The sequence below is a fragment of the Neoarius graeffei genome, chromosome 27, assembly GCF_027579695.1.
Source record: "Neoarius graeffei isolate fNeoGra1 chromosome 27, fNeoGra1.pri, whole genome shotgun sequence".
Classification (NCBI taxonomy): Eukaryota; Metazoa; Chordata; class Actinopteri; order Siluriformes; family Ariidae; genus Neoarius; species Neoarius graeffei.
The window spans coordinates 41089092-41109350 of NC_083595.1; the positions used below are offsets into that span (position 1 = coordinate 41089092).

At 40.9% G+C, this 20259-nt stretch overlaps 1 protein-coding gene across 1 annotated transcript; it reads left to right on the forward strand.

The window, feature by feature from the left end:
- Positions 1 to 361: 361 nt before the first annotated feature.
- Positions 362 to 19949, forward strand: tph1b (tryptophan hydroxylase 1b). The gene is made up of 12 exons (XM_060911695.1): positions 362 to 467; positions 5200 to 5334; positions 5705 to 5767; positions 9129 to 9264; positions 9684 to 9784; positions 9903 to 9970; positions 10101 to 10297; positions 13711 to 13846; positions 14219 to 14345; positions 17022 to 17117; positions 18514 to 18647; positions 19346 to 19949. Exons 1-12 carry the CDS (start codon positions 384 to 386, stop codon positions 19518 to 19520), a joined length of 1452 nt encoding a protein of 483 aa, XP_060767678.1. The 5' UTR covers positions 362 to 383; the 3' UTR covers positions 19521 to 19949.
- Positions 19950 to 20259: the final 310 nt, after the last annotated feature.

Genomic DNA, 20259 nt, shown 5'->3' on the forward strand with positions numbered 1-20259 from the left:
TAAATCGGTGTTGCAGAAGTGTACAGAAATAAATCAGCCATCTTCAGGTGTTAAACTGTAAAGGTTGATGTAAAAGCTTTTTCCAAAGAAACATTTTATTACCTTATGATTATAATGAGTACCGTGCCGGGTTAATTAGCCCACACGACTCAGTGACGCTTCTTGATCATTATTTTCCGTGTCCTTTCCCAGTTCTTTAATCAGCACATGGTGAGAGGCTTGCAAAAACCGGCGTGCACGCGCATGCGCGTACCTGCGCCCAGTCAGTCCCGCGCGCGCTCGATAAATAGCGCTTCCCCATGGAAGTCTGGAAGACACGCGCGTTCCCGGTCACGCGTTCACGCGCCGCTCTCAGAAGTCCACAGTGCTTTCGGTTAGATGGCATGTTTTCCACTAACGGACCACACCGAGGACGCGCTTTCGACTCCATTCACAAACATCACGGAGAAAATCAACACAACTATGAGGTTAGTATTATATATATATATATATATATATATATATATATATATATATATATATATATATATATATATATTAGCGCTGTCGCCTCACAGCAAGAAGGTCCTGGGTTCGAGCCCCGTGGCCGGCGAGGGCCTTTCTGTGCGGAGTTTGCATGTTGTGTCCGCGTGGGTTTCCTCCGGGTGCTCCGGTTTCCACCACAGTCCAAAGACATGCAGGTTAGGTTAACTGGTGACTCTAAATTGACCGTAGGTGTGAATGTGAGTGTGAATGGTTGTCTGTGTCTATGTGTCAGCCCTGTGATGACCTGGCGACTTGTCCAGGGTGTACCCCGCCTTTCGCCCGTAGTCAGCTGGGATAGGCTCCAGCTTGCCTGCGACCCTGTAGAACAGGATAAAGCGGCTAGAGATAATGAGATGAGATATATATATATATATATATATATATATATATATATATATATATATATACTACCGAGCACTGTTCTTTTCAATGAAGATCACTTTAAACTAATCAGAAATCCACTCTATACATTGCTAATGTGGTAAATGACTATTCTAGCTGCAAATGTCTGGTTTTTGGTGCAACATCTCCATAGGTGTATAGAGGCCCATTTCCAGCAACTCTCACTCCAGTGTTCTAATGGTACAATGTGTTTGCTCATTGCCTCAGAAGGCTAATGGATGATTAGAAAACCCTTGTACAATCATGTTAGCACAGCTGAAAACAGTTGAGCTCTTTAGAGAAGCTATAAAACTGACCTTCCTTTGAGCAGATTGAGTTTCTGGAGCACCACATTTGTGGGGTCGATTAAATGCTCAAAATGGCCAGAAAAATGTCTTGACTATATTTTCTATTCATTTTACAACTTATGGTGGGAAATAAAAGTGTGACTTTTCATGGAAAACACAAAATTGTCTGCACAGCAAATTCCCCAGTGTTGAATTAACACCCAGAGTGTTTATATTGGTCCAACTGGACCAATATAAACACTCTGGGTGTTAATTCAACACTGAGGAATTTGCTATGTGGGTGACCCCAAACTTTTGAACGGTAGTATGTGTGTGTGTGTGTGTGTGTGTGTGTGTGTGTGTGTGTGTGTGTGTGTGTGTGTGTGTGTGTGTGTATATATGTCATTAACCCTTTGATGCAAAACATATGCACACCCCTTCTAATGCACAACATGGGTCAAAAATGACCCGCATTCATTTTCCAGGTTATTTCATGCTGACTGAGTTTTTCTTTGCTCTATCTTTTGAAATCAATTTATTTTATGATTGAATATTCCAAGTATTCTTTACATATCTTGTTTTTAATTACCACAAATCATTAATTACATTTTTTTCTTTCCTACTTTATGAACAAAAATACTTTTTACACTACCGTTCAAAAGTTTGGGGTCACCCAGACAATTTTGTGTTTTCCATGAAAAGTCACACTTTTATTTACCACCATAAGTTGTAAAATGAGCAGAAAATATAGTCAAGACATTTTTCTGGCCATTTTGAGCATTTAATCGACCCCACAAATGTGATGCTCCAGAAACTCAATCTGCTCAAAGGAAGGTCAGTTTTATAGCTTCTCTAAAGAGCTCAACTGTTTTCAGCTGTGCTAACATGATTGTACAAGGGTTTTCTAATCATCCATTAGCCTTCTGAGGCAATGAGCAAACACATTGTACCATTAGAACACTGGAGTGAGAGTTGCTGGAAATGGGCCTCTATACACCTATGGAGATATTGCACCAAAAACCAGACATTTGCAGCTAGAATAGTCATTTACCACATTAGCAATGTATAGAGTGTATTTCTGATTAGTTTAAAGTGATCTTCATTGAAAAGAACAGTGCTTTTCTTTCAAAAATAAGGAAATTTCAAAGTGATCCCAAGCTTTTGAACGGTAGTATATATATATCACAACCATGTAACAATGATAACAATTTGCACAGCTTGTCATTAATAGGCTGGGTTTCCTGAAAGCCTCTTAAGGCTAAGAGCGTCTTTAACTGCGTCTTAAGATCTGTCATGAAGCTAACATGGTTTTCGCGAACAACGTCGAAGCCAAAGTAGCCCTTTTGTTCGCTCTTAACTTACGATGGACCTGGATCACTCTTTCACAGCAAAGAGCGTCTCATAGCAGCGGAATACACAGAATGTGCATGCACCTCTGAAGGACTCAATTAATTTTCTTGTACATCGAGTTAATTTTTAAATAAATATATGCTCAACATTCAGAATATATTTCAATATGTTAAGGAATTACTTACGGATATCGTAATGTCACATTGATATCACGACATTTTAATCTAACTCCATTAGACAAATGGTTATCTCATTTAGTGTCATAAATGAGACAGATTTCTACACTTCTAGCAGGTTTTGATCTGTGTGTATCAAAGGAGGTTGAATTGACAAAGTATGATCTAGGAACGTAAAGCTCTGCTGGCTAAGAGATCTTGCCTCACAGATATCCAGGAGAGTCTGCCTCAAACAGTCACTGATGCATGCCAACATACAATTCTATCATATATATATATATATATATATATATAGCCGCTTATCCTGTTCTACGGGGTCGCAGGCAAGCTGGAGCCTATCCCAGCTGACTATGGGCATACCCTGGACAACAGTCATCACAGGGCTGACATATAAGAGACAAACAACCATTCACACTCACATTCACACCTGCGGTCAATTTAGAGCCACCAGTTAACCTAACCTGCATGTCTTTGGACTGTGGGGGAAACCGGAGCACCCGGAGGAAACCCACGCGGACATGGGGAGAACATACAAACTCCGCACAGAAAGGCCCTCGCCAGCCACGGGGCTCGAACCCAGACCTTCTTGCTGCAAGGCGACAGCGCTAACCACTACACCACCGTGCTGCTCCCGTATGAATGTTTGTTCATTTAATTAAAAAAAACATGCTTGGAATAAAAATGTTATTGTCCCAAAATGTAAAATAGTTTCAATTATTAATTACCACATCTCATCTCATCTCATTATCTGTAGCCGCTTTATCCTGTTCTACAGGGTCGCAGGCAAGCTGGAGCCTATCCCAGCTGACTATGGGCAAAAGGCGGGGTACACCCTGGACAAGTCGCCAGGTCATCACAGGGCTGACACATAGACACAGACAACCATTCACACTCACATTCACACCTACGGTCAATTTAGAGTTACCAGTTAACCTAACCTGCATGTCTTTGGACTGTGGGGGAAACCGGAGCACCCGGAGGAAACCCACGCGGACACGGGGAGAACATGCAAACTCCACACAGAAAGGCCCTCGCCGGCCACGGGGCTCGAACCCAGACCTTCTTGCTGTGAGGCGACAGCGCTAACCACTGCACCACCGTGCCGCCCCTAATTACCACATTATATATGTAATTCCTAACGAAGATACAATATACTAACATATTTTTACCCTTTGTATTTAATTGGTTTTTGGTTAAAAATGAATGCCATGTGACCTCATCGACTGGATTGAGCAACTACTAATGCTTTCAGCAACTACAGTATAAATGCCTTTAGCAACTACTAATACGTATATCGAGGACAGGCATTGCTTCATCTTCATTGCTTACGAGCATCTTTAAACTCGCTCTTTAGCCCTAAAGTGTAACGTTATCAGGAAACCTGCCCCTGAATAGATTGAGATCGCTGTCCACAACACAGTGCTGAACTTCATTGCTTCTTGCTTATTTACTACTCTGTGTGACATCCTTTCCCTAGAATAGATTGTTCATTTCGCAAAAATAAAATTATGTTAATATAGCAAAATAAAAAATAATGAGAATCTCACGTCTCTTATTTACAATAAGTAGATGTTAGAGACAGTTTAGAATTTTCTTGCAATAATTTTCTAAGACGTGCTAAAATGAAGTCAATTCACTGTCCAGTTTTAAATAAATTTGAAAGCAAATTTCAGAGAAAAAAAGCTCTAAGAGACCATGGCATTTCATCAATTGTCTTGTAAATTTAATGAGGTAAAATACACAGCCACTGGGGTTGCACAAGCCAGTGCAAACTTAGTGCCAGTCCCAAACCCAGATAGATTGGGGAGGGTTGCATCAGGAAGGACATCTGGTGTAAAATAATAATAATAATAATAATAATAATAATAATAATAATAATAATAAACTATCCTTAATCAAATATGCAGGTTCAGATAATCCACTGTGGCGACGCCCAGTGGGAGCAGCCAAAAGAAGAAAAAGTCTTGTGAACCAAAATATGTAACTCAATAAAATAAAACAGTCAAACATAATATAACAGAGATGATTAATTAGTAACTAATGTAATGTGCATTATGATATTAACTTTGACATTTATGCAAGGTAGACTTCACTGAAATTTTAATCCTAATCGATATCATGTAGTTTATTTTCCCTCTCCCAATGCACATTTATTACATTGTCACGCCAGGCTGTTTTGTCTCCAGCCTTAACCATCTTTATGTCATTTTGTCCAGATAGACAGGATAAAAACAAATGTTACAGTGCAGAACAGTGCCAACATAAACATCAGCCAGTGACATGTTGCATTATTTATGTACTGGTACCACTATCTCTGAACTTACACAATTAACAGTTTTTAATGAGAGCCTTTTAACTGAGCAGAGAACTGTTTGCTATGTTATTGCAATATTATCAAAATGTCAGTGATTTCTTATTTGGGACTGTATCTGTATTATGGTAATAAACTTCCCTGTTGTGTTGTGTCCTTTTGCTTAAAGATGAATAAATCGACATTTAATCATACGAATGAGAACCAAGATGATTCCCTGTCCTCCAAAAGAGAACATGCAGCAATCGTCTTCTCTCTGAAGAATGAAGTCAGTCACCTTATAAAGGCATTAAAAATTTTTCAGGTATACTTTTTTTTTTTTTACTCTTCGTACTTTACATTGTTGATGGGGTGGTACCCTTATTTTATGTATCTTTCGCCTGGAAACGTGAATATAGTGTACCTTTAGAAAATATTTATTTATTTATTCATACCCATAATTACCTTTTAGAATAAAGCTTTAACATGCTATGAACCTTTTTATATACGAAACGTGCATTCTTGATCATACTACCCCAGTGAATTGGAATGGTACAGTTTAGTATATATTTTTTTCTGAGCATGTACAGTATTTATGTCCAATTTTGTGCAAGTGAAATAAATTGACAGTAACATGATCAGACCTATATGTCTAGGCAGACATTCAGATTGTTCTATTTGTTTTCCCATTCCAGGAAAACCATATCAGCCTTTTGCATATTGAGTCCCGGAAGTCCAGGCGGCGTAACTCTGAGCTGGTGAAGGATTATTTTATACTTCAAGATTACTGTTTAGTATGCTGTAAAGCTTCAAAATCTATTTAGATTTCTGTATCTGAGGCCACAATTATCCTTGAGCCAGGCTCTGTGTGATAAAGGGCAACAGGTCAAACTGTGTAATGCATCTTTGTTAGCCAGTTTAGAACGTTAAAACATTCTCATGCCATTATCTTAGAGGCCTGAGACACTAAGGTGGATTTAACCTACTATGAATATTTTCCTAAGATCACTGAGAAATTAATTTGTATTACTTAGCTTGAATTAGGTGGCACGGTGGTGTAGTGCTTAGCCCTGTTGCCTCACAGCAAGAAGGTTCTGGGTTTGAGCCCAGCGGCCGACGGGGGCCTTTCTGTGTGGAGTTTGCATGTTCTCCCTGGGTCTGGGTGCTCCGGTTTCTCCCACAGTCCAAAGACATGCAGGTTAGGTTAATTGGTGGCTCTAAATTGTCTGTAGGTGTGAATGGTTGAGAGGAGAAAACCTCTATAATAATCCAGTAAGGCAACGGGAAACCGTTACTGTAATGTTCCCTTGACATTTTGATGGCTGAAGCCGTCAGAGCGGCCACGTCACTGTAGTGAGATGCCAAAATGGATGAATGGAGCTTGAATTTATAATACTCTACATAGGTTTTGTTTTCTGTCACTAGGCTGCATTAGTTGTGCCTAGGAACAATTTGTGAGTTCGATTATTTAGAGGACTTTGTGTGTAACAATGATTATTGGTTTTTTTTTTTTACCACTGATTGATATCATTGTGGAAGCACTTAAAGCAATGAACACACTCCTGTTGCCTGGCTAAAAGCTTGAGGTGTCATGTGATGAAAATTACAGTGTGTGGCTTAGTTAATGGTAAGCTTGTATTGGGCAGCCAAACAGATGTCTGTGTTCAAAGAACGGTCCTTTTGCAATGATTTATCATGATAGGAGCCGCCATTTTGTTTTGAGGCGGTTCTGGGGAGGTACCTTATACTGGAATGTGTACAGTGGTGCTTGAAAGTTTGTGAACCCTTTAGAATTTTCTATATTTCTGCATAAATATGACCTAAAATATCATCAGATTTTCACACAAGTCCTAAAAGTAGATAAAGAGAACCCAGTTAAACAAATGAGACAAAAATATTATACTTGGTCATTTATTTGTTGAGAAAAATGATCTAATATTACATATCTGTGAGTGGCAAAAGTATGTGAACCTTTGCTTTCAGTATCTGGTGTGACCCCCTTGTGCAGCAATAACTGCAACTAAACGTTTGCGGTAACTGTTGATCAGTCCTGCACACCAGCTTGGAGGAATTTTAGCCCGTTCCTCCGTACAGAACAGCTTCAACTCTGGGATGCTGGTGGGTTTCCTCACATGAACTGCTCGCTTCAGGTCCTTCCACAACATTTCCATTGGATTAAGGTCAGGACTTTGGCCAAGTTTACATTAGACCGTATCTGTCTCGTTTTCTTCGCAGATGCACTGTCCGTTTACATTAAAACGCCTGGAAACGGCGGGAAACGGGAATCCGCCAGCGTCCACGTATTCAATCTAGATCGTGTCTGGTCCGGTGCTGTGTAAACATTGAGAATACGCGGATACGCTGTGCTGAGCTCTAGCTGGCATCGTCATTGGACAACGTCACTGTGACATCCACCTTCCTGATTCGCTGGCGTTGGTCATGTGACGCGACTGCTGAAAAACGGCGCGGACTTCCGCCTTGTATCACCTTTCATTAAAGAGTATAAAAGTATGAAAATACTGCAAATACTGATGCAAATACTGCCCATTGTGTAGTTATGATTGTCTTTAGGCTTGCCATCCTTCCACTTGCAAGTGGTAAGTGACGCGCATGCCCGATATGTACTGAGAGCACACACACAGCGGCTCAGTCCCGAATTACTGCTCATGCACTTCACTCGCGCGCTCTGTGAGCTGCGCAGGGCCGGAGTGCGCACCCTCCAGAGGGCACTCGCTGTTCAGGGCGGAGTGATTGGGAGCGCAGGATGCCCGCGGAGCCGAGCGTATCCGTGTATTGGCGTTGCTGTGTGCAGGCGAACCGTGTATTGGTGTTGCTGTGTGCATGTTAATCGTTTTAAAAACGTTAATCTGATGATCCGCTGATACGGTCTAATGTAAACCCCACCTTTGACTTGGCCATTCCAAAACATTAACTTTATTCTTATTTAACCATTCTTTGGTAGAACGACTTGTGTGCTTAGGGTCGTTGTCCTGCTGGATGACCCGCCTTCTTTTGAGATTCAGTTCATGGACAGATATCCTGACGTTTTCCTTTAGAATTCACTGGTATAATTCTGAATTCATTGTTCCATCAATGATGGCAACCTGTCCTGGCCCAGAAGCAGCAAAACAGGCCCAAACCGTGATACTACCACCACCATGTCCCACAGATGGGATAAGGTTCTTATGCTGGAATGCAGTGTTTTCCTTTCTCCAAACATAACGCTTCTCAATGAAACCAAAAAGTTCTATTTTGGTCTCATCCGTCCACAAACATTTTTCTAACAGCCTTCTGGCTTGTTCACGTGATCTTTAGCAAACTGCAGACGAGCAGCAATGTTCTTTTTGAAGAGCAGTGGCTTTCTACTTGCAACCCTGCCATGCACACCATTGTTGCTCAGTGTTCTCCTGATGGTGAACTCATGAACATTAACATTAGCCAGTGTGAGAGAGGCCTTCAGTTGCTTCCAAGTTACCCTGGGGTCCTTTGTGACCTCGTCGACTATTACACGCCTTGCTCTTGGAGTGATCTTTGTTGGTCAACCACTCCTAGGGAGGGTAACAATGGTCTTGAATTTCCTCCATTTGTACACAATCTGTCTGACTGTGGATTGGTGGAGTCCAAACTCTTTAGAGATGGTTTTGTAACCTTTTCCAGCCTGATGAGCATCAACAACGCTTTTTCTGAGGTCCTCAGAAATCTCCTTTGTTCATGCCATGATACACTTCCACAAACATGTGTTGTGAAGATCAGACTTTGATAGATCCCTGTTCTTTAAATAAAACAGGGTGCCCACTCACACCTGATTGTCATCCCATGGATTGAAAACACCTGACTCTAATTTCACCTTCAAATTAACTGCTAATCCTAGAGGTTCACATACTTTTGCCACTCACAGATATGTAATATTGGATCATTTTCCTCAATAAATAAATGACCAAGTATAATATTTTTTGTATCATTTGTTTAACTGGGTTCTCTTTATCTACCTTTAGGACTTGTGTGAAAATCTGATGATGTTTTAGGTCATATTTATGCAGAAATACAGAAAATTCTAAAGGGTTCACAAACTTTCAAGCACCACTGTAAGTGTCTTTTTTGGCTACTTTTGAAATTCAGGCTTCCACAACACTGGAGGTGTTGGTCGACTGTGACAGTGAGAGAGAGACTCTGAATAAAATCATTCAGCTGCTGAGAAAGCAAACAAACATCATCGCCATGGACTTACCGGACAGACAGAGCACACCTGAAGATGGTATAACGTTTCTTTTTACGAAAGCATCAGTATATCAGTTGCCAGTATTTTATTAGTGCAATATTTCGACTTCAGGTGAAGAACTCGTACTCTTATTTAAGTTCCGTTCTTATTTTGTTGTGTATATTATGTACATGGCCCTTATTTTACTTTTTTTTTACTTTATATATATATATTGTTTCCTCTAGTTTTTTAAAATACTTTTATTGCACTCTATTTTTTTCTGTATATTCCTCACTCTTTTCTATTTGTGAGCTGCTGAAACATGTAAATTTCCCCACTGATGGATGAATAAAGCTTATCTTATCTTATCTTATCTTATCTTATCTTATCTTATCTTATCTTATCTTATCTTATCTTATCTTAGTTTAACAGAGTTCTGTGATGCAATTTTCCCCATTACTGTTTTTTTTTTTTAGCGATCTCAGAAGAGCCCTGGTTCCCCAAGAAGATCTCAGATCTTGATAAGTGTGCTAATCGTGTTCTGATGTACGGTTCTGACCTGGACGCTGATCATCCTGTGGGTCCCCCCCCCCCCCAATTTCTTTATAACAACCTCATTTGCAGCATCAATTCTATTTATACAAGAACCTTAGAGTTCTAAATGTGACAGTCATAATTGTCTGATCTTGTCTCAGGGATTTAAAGACAGTGTCTATCGTAAGAGAAGGAAGTACTTTGCTGACCTTGCAATGAACTACAAACAGTAGGTCACATAGTTTCCGATATTTCCATATTACTTTCCATAATCACTAAAGTAACCAAATTATACATCACTCAGCCTTTTTTTTTCTGTCTGACATTAATTTCTTTCTCCCTCCCAACGCAACCTGAAGTGGAGAACCGATCCCACATGTGGAATTCACAGAGGAGGAGGTGAAGACGTGGGGTGTAGTGTTCAGAGAGTTAAATAAACTCTACCCTACACACGCCTGTAGAGAGTACCTGCGTAACCTGCCTCTGCTCACACAACACTGCGGCTACAGAGAAGACAACATCCCTCAGCTGGAGGACGTGTCGCGCTTTCTCAGAGGTAAGATAGTAGCTCCCTCATCAACAATTCTGCACAGGATTTCAGCTGAAGGTTTGGACATTACAGTGCAATAATAAAAATTACTATACAGACCATGGTTCTGTTCTCATCTCATCTCATTATCTCTAGCTGCTTTATCCTGTTCTACAGGGTCGCAGGCAAGCTGGAGTCTATCCCAGCTGACTACGGGCGAAAGGCGGGGTACACCCTGGACAAGTCGCCAGGTCATCACAGGGCTGACACATAGACACAGACAACCATTCACACTCACACCTACGGTCAATTTAGAGTCACCAGTTAACCTAACCTGCATGTCTTTGGACTGTTGGGGAAACCGGAGCACCCGGAGGAAACCCACGTGGACACGGGGAGAACATGCAAACTCCGCACAGAAAGGCCCTCGCCGGCCACGGGGCTCGAACCCGGATCTTCTTGCTGTGAGGCGACAGCGCTAACCACTACACCACCGTGCCGCCCCATGGTTCTGTTGAGTTCTCAAATTTGATTGGTTGTAAACCCTTAATTATGTTTTTTTTATTATGATTATTTTTAACAGCAGCTCTGACAGTAATTCAGACTGTAATTCAAAACACAGGTTTATTTTAATGTCCTCAATCTAATACATTATCTTTTCCATCGTAACCACTCATTCAGAGAACGGCACAAACTGCATAATCTAATCCGAATAAAAATGGATTTAAAAAAAACCCCATGTTATTTAAGAATGAAAAAATGTCTAATCATTGATAGTTGAAGATTTGTGTAAGGAGATGTTTATTTATGAAAGGAGTCTCCAGTGTCAGTTTTTTTATGATGGTCAGTAAGTTTTCCACCATAGGAAAGTCTTCTGCACTGAAGACTCTGCAGTTTCCAAGTTTCTCTGTAACATGAAAAGGGTTTTTTTTGTCTAATTTACTTAGAGAGAGAAATAAAGACACACTGGTGAGAGAATCACTGTTTATCGCTGCTAACATAAGTGATACCAGGAACTAACTTGTGAATGATTCACAACATTAAAATATAACTCTCTCATCTCATCTCATTATCTCTAGCCGCTTTATCCTGTTCTACAGGGTCGCAGGCAAGCTGGAGCCTATCCCAGCTGACTACGGGCAAAAGGCGGGGTACACCCTGGACAAGTCGCCAGGTCATCACAGGGCTGACACATAGACACAGACAACCATTCACACTCACATTCACACCTACGGTCAATTTAGAGTCACCAGTTAACCTAACCTGCATGTCTTTGGACTGTGGGGGAAACCGGAGCACCCGGAGGAAACCCACGCGGACACGGGGAGAACATGCAAACTCCACACAGAAAGGCCTTCGCCGGCCACGGGGCTCGAACCTGGACCTTCTTGCTGTGAGGCGACAGTGCTAACCACTACACCACCGTGCTGCCCTAAAATATAACTATAAATTAAAAAAGTATGTATCATTCAAGGAGCGGCATGGTGGTGTAGCGGTTAGCGCTGTTACCTCACAGCAGGAAGGTTCTGGGTTTGAGCCCCGTGGCTATCAAGGGCCTTTCTGTGTGGAGTTTGCATGTTTTCCCCGTGTCTGCATGGGTTTCCTCCGGGTGCTCCGGTTTCCCCCACAGTCCAAAGACATGCAGGTTAGGTTAACTGGTGACTCTAAATTAACTGTAGGTGTGAATGGTTGTCTATGTGTCAGCCCTGTGATGACCTGGCGACTTGTCCAGGGTGTACCCTGCCTTTCGCCCGTAGTCAGCTGGGATAGGCTCCAGCTTGCCTGCGACCCTGTAGAACAGGATAAAGTGGCTAGAGATAATGAGATGAGTATAAACCTGTGTACGTGCCGGTTCAGTGTTTAATGATAAAGAGAGTGCCAAGGCTGGACACCCTGACATTAAGAAGATATCTGTTGTGCTATTTTGACAAGTATATAACGATGGGTGTGGAAAGGCAGAGTGCTCTTCACCAGGTGAAATTCTTTCATTCAAGAAAGCCCCCTTGCAAGTGGCATGCTTTGAATTCATCCTTTCAATAATTTCATCTTTCTGTTTGTTTCTTCCTAACAGCCTGGAGTTTTATTACACTGTTCCACCACACACGTCACTCCGCTTTTGAGTCCCTGCGTCATTCCTGGACTTAAAGAAAGAAAGGGTCAGGAGGGGTGTTATGTCTTCTGTCCTTCCCAAATTCATAACTATCTTTTATTATGGGGCGGCACAGTGGTGTAGTGGTTAGCATGGTCGCCTCACAGCAAGAAGGTTCCGGGTTCGAACCCAGCGGCCGGCGAGGGCCTTTCTGTGTGGAGTTTGCATGTTCTCCCTGTGTCTGCGTGGGTTTCCTCCGGGTGCTCCGGTTTCCCCCACAGTCCAAAGACATGCAGTTAGGTTGACGTGGGGTGGCCTTGGGCTGAGGTGCCCTTGAGCAAGGTACTGAACCCCTGACTGCGCTCTGGGCTGCCCACTGCTCTGGGTGTGTGTTCACTGCTTCAGATGGGTTAAATGCAGAGGATGAATTTCACTGTGCTTGAAGTGTGCATGTGACAAATAAAGATTTCTTCTTATGGGCATAGATTCTATTGGGGAAAGCACATTTTGTTTTCCAAGAATAGGTTATTAAAGTTCATGTATACACTCCGAGAAAAATAATCTACAACTTAAATGGTTAATCAGTTTGTCCTTCTGGGTGAAGGTTCGACTGTATGTTTCTCTATCAGGGAGGATTTCAAGTCGAACCCCTTTAGGAAGTGAAGATGTTTAAGTTTCAAAGAAATTTGAGAATTGTTGTTTTCCCCTAAAAACGTACATGACTCTTGACAAAACTGTGCGTGTGTGTGTATGTACGGTACTGTGCAAAAGTCTTACACACCCTATTTTTTTTTCATACAAACTTTGTTATAGATTTCTATTTTATGACTTCTACGTACATTATCGAGTCAGTACAAAAACATTTAGAGTCCAAACGTTCGTTTTTCCAGCACAAAATTAAATGTTACAGGGAAAAAATGTTTTTATCTGAGCAGCATATTGCATTATTAAGAGAGCACTTTTCAGATTAAAAAAGAAAACAGAATGAGGGCTACTGGGTTTTGGTGCAAAATTAAGATGCGAGTGTGACCGTCAAAGTGTCCAGAAGAACTGTAGCTGGTTCTGTAAGATGCTCAGTAAAACCTACAGCTCATTTCCTTTTCAAACTGCACTCATCGTACCTGAGACTACTTTTTTTTCTAAAGCAAAGGGTCATCTCACACCAAATACTGACTTTGTTTCATTCATTATGGCTTACTGTTTACTGTTTATAGTATTTTTTTAATGTTGAAACATTTCATTTCATTATTTTTAAGCCATTTTTGGTCTACAGCATTTCTTTACGTGCCTAAGACTTTTGCACAGGACTGTATATATGCTATGTCATGTCTGTGTGCATGGTTTTTTTTAGAACAAACAGGCTTCACAATTCGCCCAGTGGCTGGATATTTGTCACCCCGTGACTTCCTGGCAGGTCTGGCATTTCGTGTGTTCCACTGTACTCAGTACGTTCGTCACAGTTCTCATCCACTCTACACGCCTGAGCCGTAAGTATGACATCATAGATCGTACATCAGTTGTCTGATCTGGCAGCTCGTCCTTAGTCTGAAACAACAAACACACCACCACATGCTGTTTGTCTTGACAACATTCTCGTCATCTCATCAGCACAATAAACAGCTGTCAGCGTGCCTATTGTTTATCTTGCTGGTGGCGGCTAATTTCCTGTCACCTGTGACACTTTATTTCTCTTCAGCTGATATGTGTTTTGTGTTTATTTTATGTAGTGTTATTTTTTGAAGGTTAATTAAACTTAAGACTTCGTGTATTTCAAATTATTTTTCTGTAACCTTCATCGACAGCGTTGACTATTATCTAGTGCACTGCTTTATTTTTTGCTGTGATATTTTGTGTTACAGAGATACATGTCATGAGCTGCTTGGTCACGTGCCCTTGCTGGCAGAACCGAGTTTCGCTCAGTTCTCTCAGGAGTTAGGCCTGGCTTCACTGGGGGCCTCTGATGATGCTGTCCAGAAATTGGCGACTGTAAGTCTTCTGTTACTCAGAGTTATTGTCACATCAACATGTCATATTAACAAGTAGTCCTTGCATGGAAAGGTGGTGCAGCCCGGAATGTCAGGACACTCCAGTTTTTTCTCATCTCATTATCTCTAGCCGCTTTATCCTGTTCTACAGGGTCGCAGGCAAGCTGGAGCCTATCCCAGCTGACTACGGGCGAAAGGCGGGGTACACCCTGGACAAGTCGCCAGGTCATCACAGGGCTGACACATAGACACAGACAACCATTCACACTCACATTCACACCTACGGTCAATTTAGAGTCACCAGTTAACCTAACCTGCATGTCTTTGGACTGTGGGGGAAACCGGAGCACCCGGAGGAAACCCACGCGGACACGGGGAGAACATGCAAACTCCGCACAGAAAGGCCCTCGCCGGCCACGGGGCTCGAACCCGGACCTTCTTGCTGTGAGGCGACAGCGCTAACCACTACACCACCATGCCACCCCCGTTTTTTCTCATGAGTATATTAATTAGCCTTCAATTCTGTATCCATTGGAACCCTGGATTATGGGGGAAACCGGAGCACCCAGAGGGGACCCATGCAGACGCAGTGAGAACATGCAAACTCCACACAGAAAGGCCCTCGCCAGCCGCTGGGTTCGAACCCGGAACCTTCTTGCTGTGAGGCAATCGTGCTAACCACTACACCACCGTGCCGCTATGGTGAACGTAGAAGATAGAAGATGAACGAATGCACACAGAAAACTCATTAGTGTGCTTGAGGATCTGATCCTTCTGTATGTGGGCCAAGGAAGTGTACAGGAACTAAATCTCATCTCATCTCATCTCATCTCATTATCTCTAGCTGCTTTATCCTTCTACAGGGTCGCAGGCAAGCTGGAGCCTATACCAGCTGACTACCGTACGGGCGAAAGGCGGGGTACACCCTGGACAAGTCGCCAGGTCATCACAGGGCTGACACATAGACACAGACAACCATTCACACTCACACCTACGGTCAATTTAGAGTCACCAGTTAACCTAACCTGCATGTCTTTGGACTGTGGGGGAAACCGGAGCACCCGGAGGAAACCCATGCGGACACGGGGAGAACATGCAAACTCCACACAGAAAGGCTCTCGCCGGCCACAGGGCTCGAACCCGGACCTTCTTGCTGTGAGGCGACAGCGCTAACCACTACACCGCCATGCCACCCCCATTTTTTCTCATGAGTATATTAATTAGCCTTCAATTCTGTATCCATTGGAACCCTGGATTATGGGGGAAACCGGAGCACCCAGAGGGGACCCACGCAGACACAGGGAGAACATGCAAACTCCACACAGAAAGGCCCTCACCAGCCGCTGGGTTTGAACCCGGAACCTTCTTGCTGTGAGGCGACCATGCTGACCACTACACCACCGTGCCGCTATGGTGAACGTAGAAGATAGAAGATGAACGAATGCACACAGAAAACTCATTAGTGTGCTTGAGGATCTGATCCTTCTGTATGTGGGCCAAGGAAGTGTACAGGAACTAAATGTTCCTGAAAAGTTCCTGTCACATTTAAAAAAAAAAAAAAAGTTCTAGAGCATTGAATACTCATGCAAGGCCTGGTATATGAATTTTTTTGAAGTACTGCCAAAGTTTTATTGTTTATATTTATCATTTTGTTAGGTGCAGTTGCTCCTAATATAATATATGAACCTAATTTCATTCATCATCTTCAGTTAGGTCTTTATCATTGTCAGGGTCATGGTGGATTTGGAGCTTATCCCAGAAACACTGGGCACAAGGCAGGATTACATCCTGGATTGGACTCCAGTCTATTGCAGGGCACCATGCACACACACATTCATATACTCATTCATATCTCGGGACAATTGAGCATATCTAATCAACCTATTGGCGTGTTTTTTGGAGGAGAAACCCAGAAGAAGCCAATGTGGACACAGGGCAAACATGTAAAACTCCACACAGACAGTAACCCGAGCTCTGCCGGCGACACCGTGCACCATGATGTTCAAGCCTGAAAATAATGTCTGTAAAATAAATGTGAATATTTAAATAATATTGTCTGGCTTTTTTTCATGGTATATCAGATATATTCCATTCAGCTAGCATGATATTGAACGAGTCAAAGACTCGTTCAATATCATGCTAGCTGAATGGAATATATCTGATATACCATGAAAAAAAGCCAGACAATATTATTATTATACATTCGCTGTCCATTGGTATGTTTTTCTCTTGTAAACATGCATGAAGAATATCTAATGAAGTTTTGGTAGCCTTTCAGGTGTTCAACGCGTCTATCTCTTTCAAAATTCTCTCAAAATCTTCTGTATTTAACAAAGCAAACCTGCGGCCATGTTTGTTTACAAATTGTCACAGTCGCTCGTTAGCGCGGAAGTTTTTCGTCTCCGACGTGTGACGTCATGTTGTCTTGACAACCATGCAATGTCGTAAACCATATTCAACGCTCATTCTCCATTGGGTAGAGTGACGTAATGCACGTAGGATAAGCGATATGATAACAATATTGCATGCTATCAAACCAAATGAATGAAACCCGCTAGAAGGGAATAGAATAAGTTTTTATTCCATCGAAAAAGTGTCCTGTATGTATAATAATTGCCAATATAGAATCTGTACCATGAACATAGAACATAATGTTTTCTTGTATGTTTGATTGCAGTGCTACTTCTTCACGGTCGAGTTTGGCTTGTGTAAGCAGGACGGCCAGCTTCGAGCATACGGGGCTGGTCTTCTCTCATCCATCAGTGAACTTCAGGTAGCTAACTAATACAAGTTTACTGTATCTAACCTTTATAAATAAGAGAGCACAATAATGACGAATGGAGATGCACACAGCTAGTTTGTTTATTACGTTTTAAGAGTGATAATAGCATTATGAATATATTATGAATTATTCTACCCACATTCACTGGATATGAGCAGTCGCACACTCTGATTGGCTACTCTACTACTAAGCTCATATACTGTGACTAGAGAAAAATAAAATTAAACAAGTATATTGAAGAGGAAGTATGTTAATGGAGGATGATGAGGGATAAATAGAATAGGGTTGATTGTTATATTAGAACTAACTTAGTATATGGTATATATTTATTTATGGGGATAGATATCTTCATATTTACAGGGATAGGTATGTAGTAGATATTTATTTTTGTAATTATATATTTATATAGATATTTATGAAGTGTATATATGGAATGAAGTATATATTTAATTTTGTAACTAAATATTTATATAGATATTTATGAAGTGTATGTATGTATGTATATATTTATGAAGTGTGTATGTGTGTGTATATATATATATATATATATATATATATGTGTGTGTATATATATATATATATATATATATATATATATATATATATATATATATATATATATATATATATGGATATATATATATGGATATTCATGAAGTGTATATATGGTATATATTTTTATAGGTGTATTAATGTAGTTTGGATTTCGGAGTAGTTAAAAAGGGGTGGGAAATTAAAAAAAAAGTATTGTACTTCTTTCCACTCCTTTTTCGAACAATGTGCGGTGTATTGTAATGTCTTAGCTCTTTATGTTATTTTATTTATTCTTTTTTTGTCACGTTTTTCATTTTCTTTCTTTTGTATGTACAAATAGTTACATACATTTTTATACATGTTCGAAATAAATAAATTCATTCATTCATTCATTCATTCATTCAAAATGATGGAGCGTTTTGCTGAACCAACTGAGGATGAAATACAAACCCTACTCAAAAACAAAACCCCGAAAAATACAAAAAAGCAAAAAATGGAATAAAAGTATTTGATGGTAAGAATGTATCTTTTTTTATTTTTCAAGAATTATTATTATAGCTTTTTTTCACAAATTGCTACTGACATTTCGCCGGTTTGTTTACATTCTAAGCAGAAATGATTTTGTCGGACGTTTTGTATAAAGTTTGTATTTATCGAATTTGCAAAAAAATAAAAATGCTCTGTTTCTCAAAATCCAGTGAATGTGGATCGAATAAAACAGTTATTCCACTCAACCTCGGCATACATGCCTTATAGCCGACTCGGCGCTATCAGCTCATATATGACTCGATTTCGTGGAATAACTGTTAATTATAATCTAAAGTTACACAGTGACAATGAGCTTCTTTTACAGCATGCGCTCTCGGGCAGCGCCAAAATCCTGCCGTTCGATCCCAAAGTGACATCCAGGCAGGAGTGTCTCATCACCACCTTTCAGGAGGTTTACTTCATGTCTGAGAGCTTCAATGAGGCCAAGGTTAAAATGAGGTATGCTAATGATAACCTTTTTCCCTTTATTTCCATCATCCTGAAACTTTATTTAAAGAATGTAAACATATTATTATAAAGAACTGGATTTACCAATGGTTTCCTCCGGGTGCTCCGGTTTCCCCCACAGTCCAAAGACATGCAGGTTAGGTTAACTGGTGACTCTAAATTGACCGTAGGTGTGAATGTGAGTGTGAATGGTTGTCTGTGTCTATGTGTCAGCCCTGTGATGACCTGGCGACTTGTCCAGGGTGTACCACGCCTCTCGCCCGTAGTCAGCTGGGATAGGCTCCAGCTTGCCTGCGACCCTGTAGAACAGGATAAGCGGCTACAGATAATGGATGGGTTTACCAATGGAACCAATTTTCCACTGGTTCTTTAAACATCTAAAGGTTTTAACTGAGACCGTGAGAAGATGTAGACGATGCAGATTGGGGAGCTTTCCGAATTTTCGCAAGAATATAAACTGGACAGGATATTTTGGGGTATTTTGTTAAGTGCAATAAATGAATCTCATGTTTAGTAATACAGTACTAATCATTCTACTGTATTATACCAGTCATACCACATTCAGACATCTTATTTCTAGATAGTAAACATTTCTAATGTGACCTAGCAATCTTATTTTCTCTCCTTTATTTATATTAATAATTTGCCTATTTATTTCAGATTTATAACTCATCCCCTTGCCTCCACAGGGAATTTGCTAAAACCATCAAGCGCTCATTCACTGTGCGCTACAACCCATACACACAGAGCGTGTGTGTGCTCAGGGACATGCCCAGCATTAACAGCGTGGTCGAGGAACTCCGACATGAACTGGACATAGTGGGAGACGCACTCCAAAGGCTCAACATACAAATGGGAATCTAAGGCCACAATGCACTGCTTATATCAGGGGTCAAACTCCAGTCCTGGAAGGGTCACAACATGGCAGAGTTTGGTGAGCTAAGAGGGTTTGATAATGAGTTGAATCGCACTTTCTCTGCAGTGTTGCGACCATTGTGGACTGGAGTCTGAGATCACTGGCTTAGTTAAAGCTTGTCAATTATTTTTCACACTACAACTGCAAATCATTTAGACGTAGCAGTCAGATCCTGTTTTCTGCACTTAAAAATCAATGCTGAGCGAATGCCAACACGATACACTTCAGTAAATGTTGCACACTTGTACTAATCAAGGCCATTAAAATCTGTCTCATAGAATCTGGCCATTTTCACATCAGTCTGATCTCCTAATCAATCAAACGCACAACTGGTTAAAGCCTGTCGGGAATACATTTACGGTACCAGTCATTAGTTTGGACACTTTCTAATTCAATGTTTTTTCTTTATTTTTATTAATTAAAAGATCTTAAAGTAACGATGGATGTCGTTTCTCTTTACTTAGTTGAGCGGTTCTTGGAAAAATATGGATTGCTACAGTTTTGGAATAAGGCTATTTACTGTGTTTCTCTTATTTACTATTTACTGTTTGATCTCAAATGCATTAAGAAGACAAGAAATTGCACTAATTAACTTTTGACAATACACCTGCTAATTGAAAAGCATTCATGAAGCTGGTTAAGATAACGCCAACCAGGGGCGCAGATACGTTTTTTGAACTGGGGGGG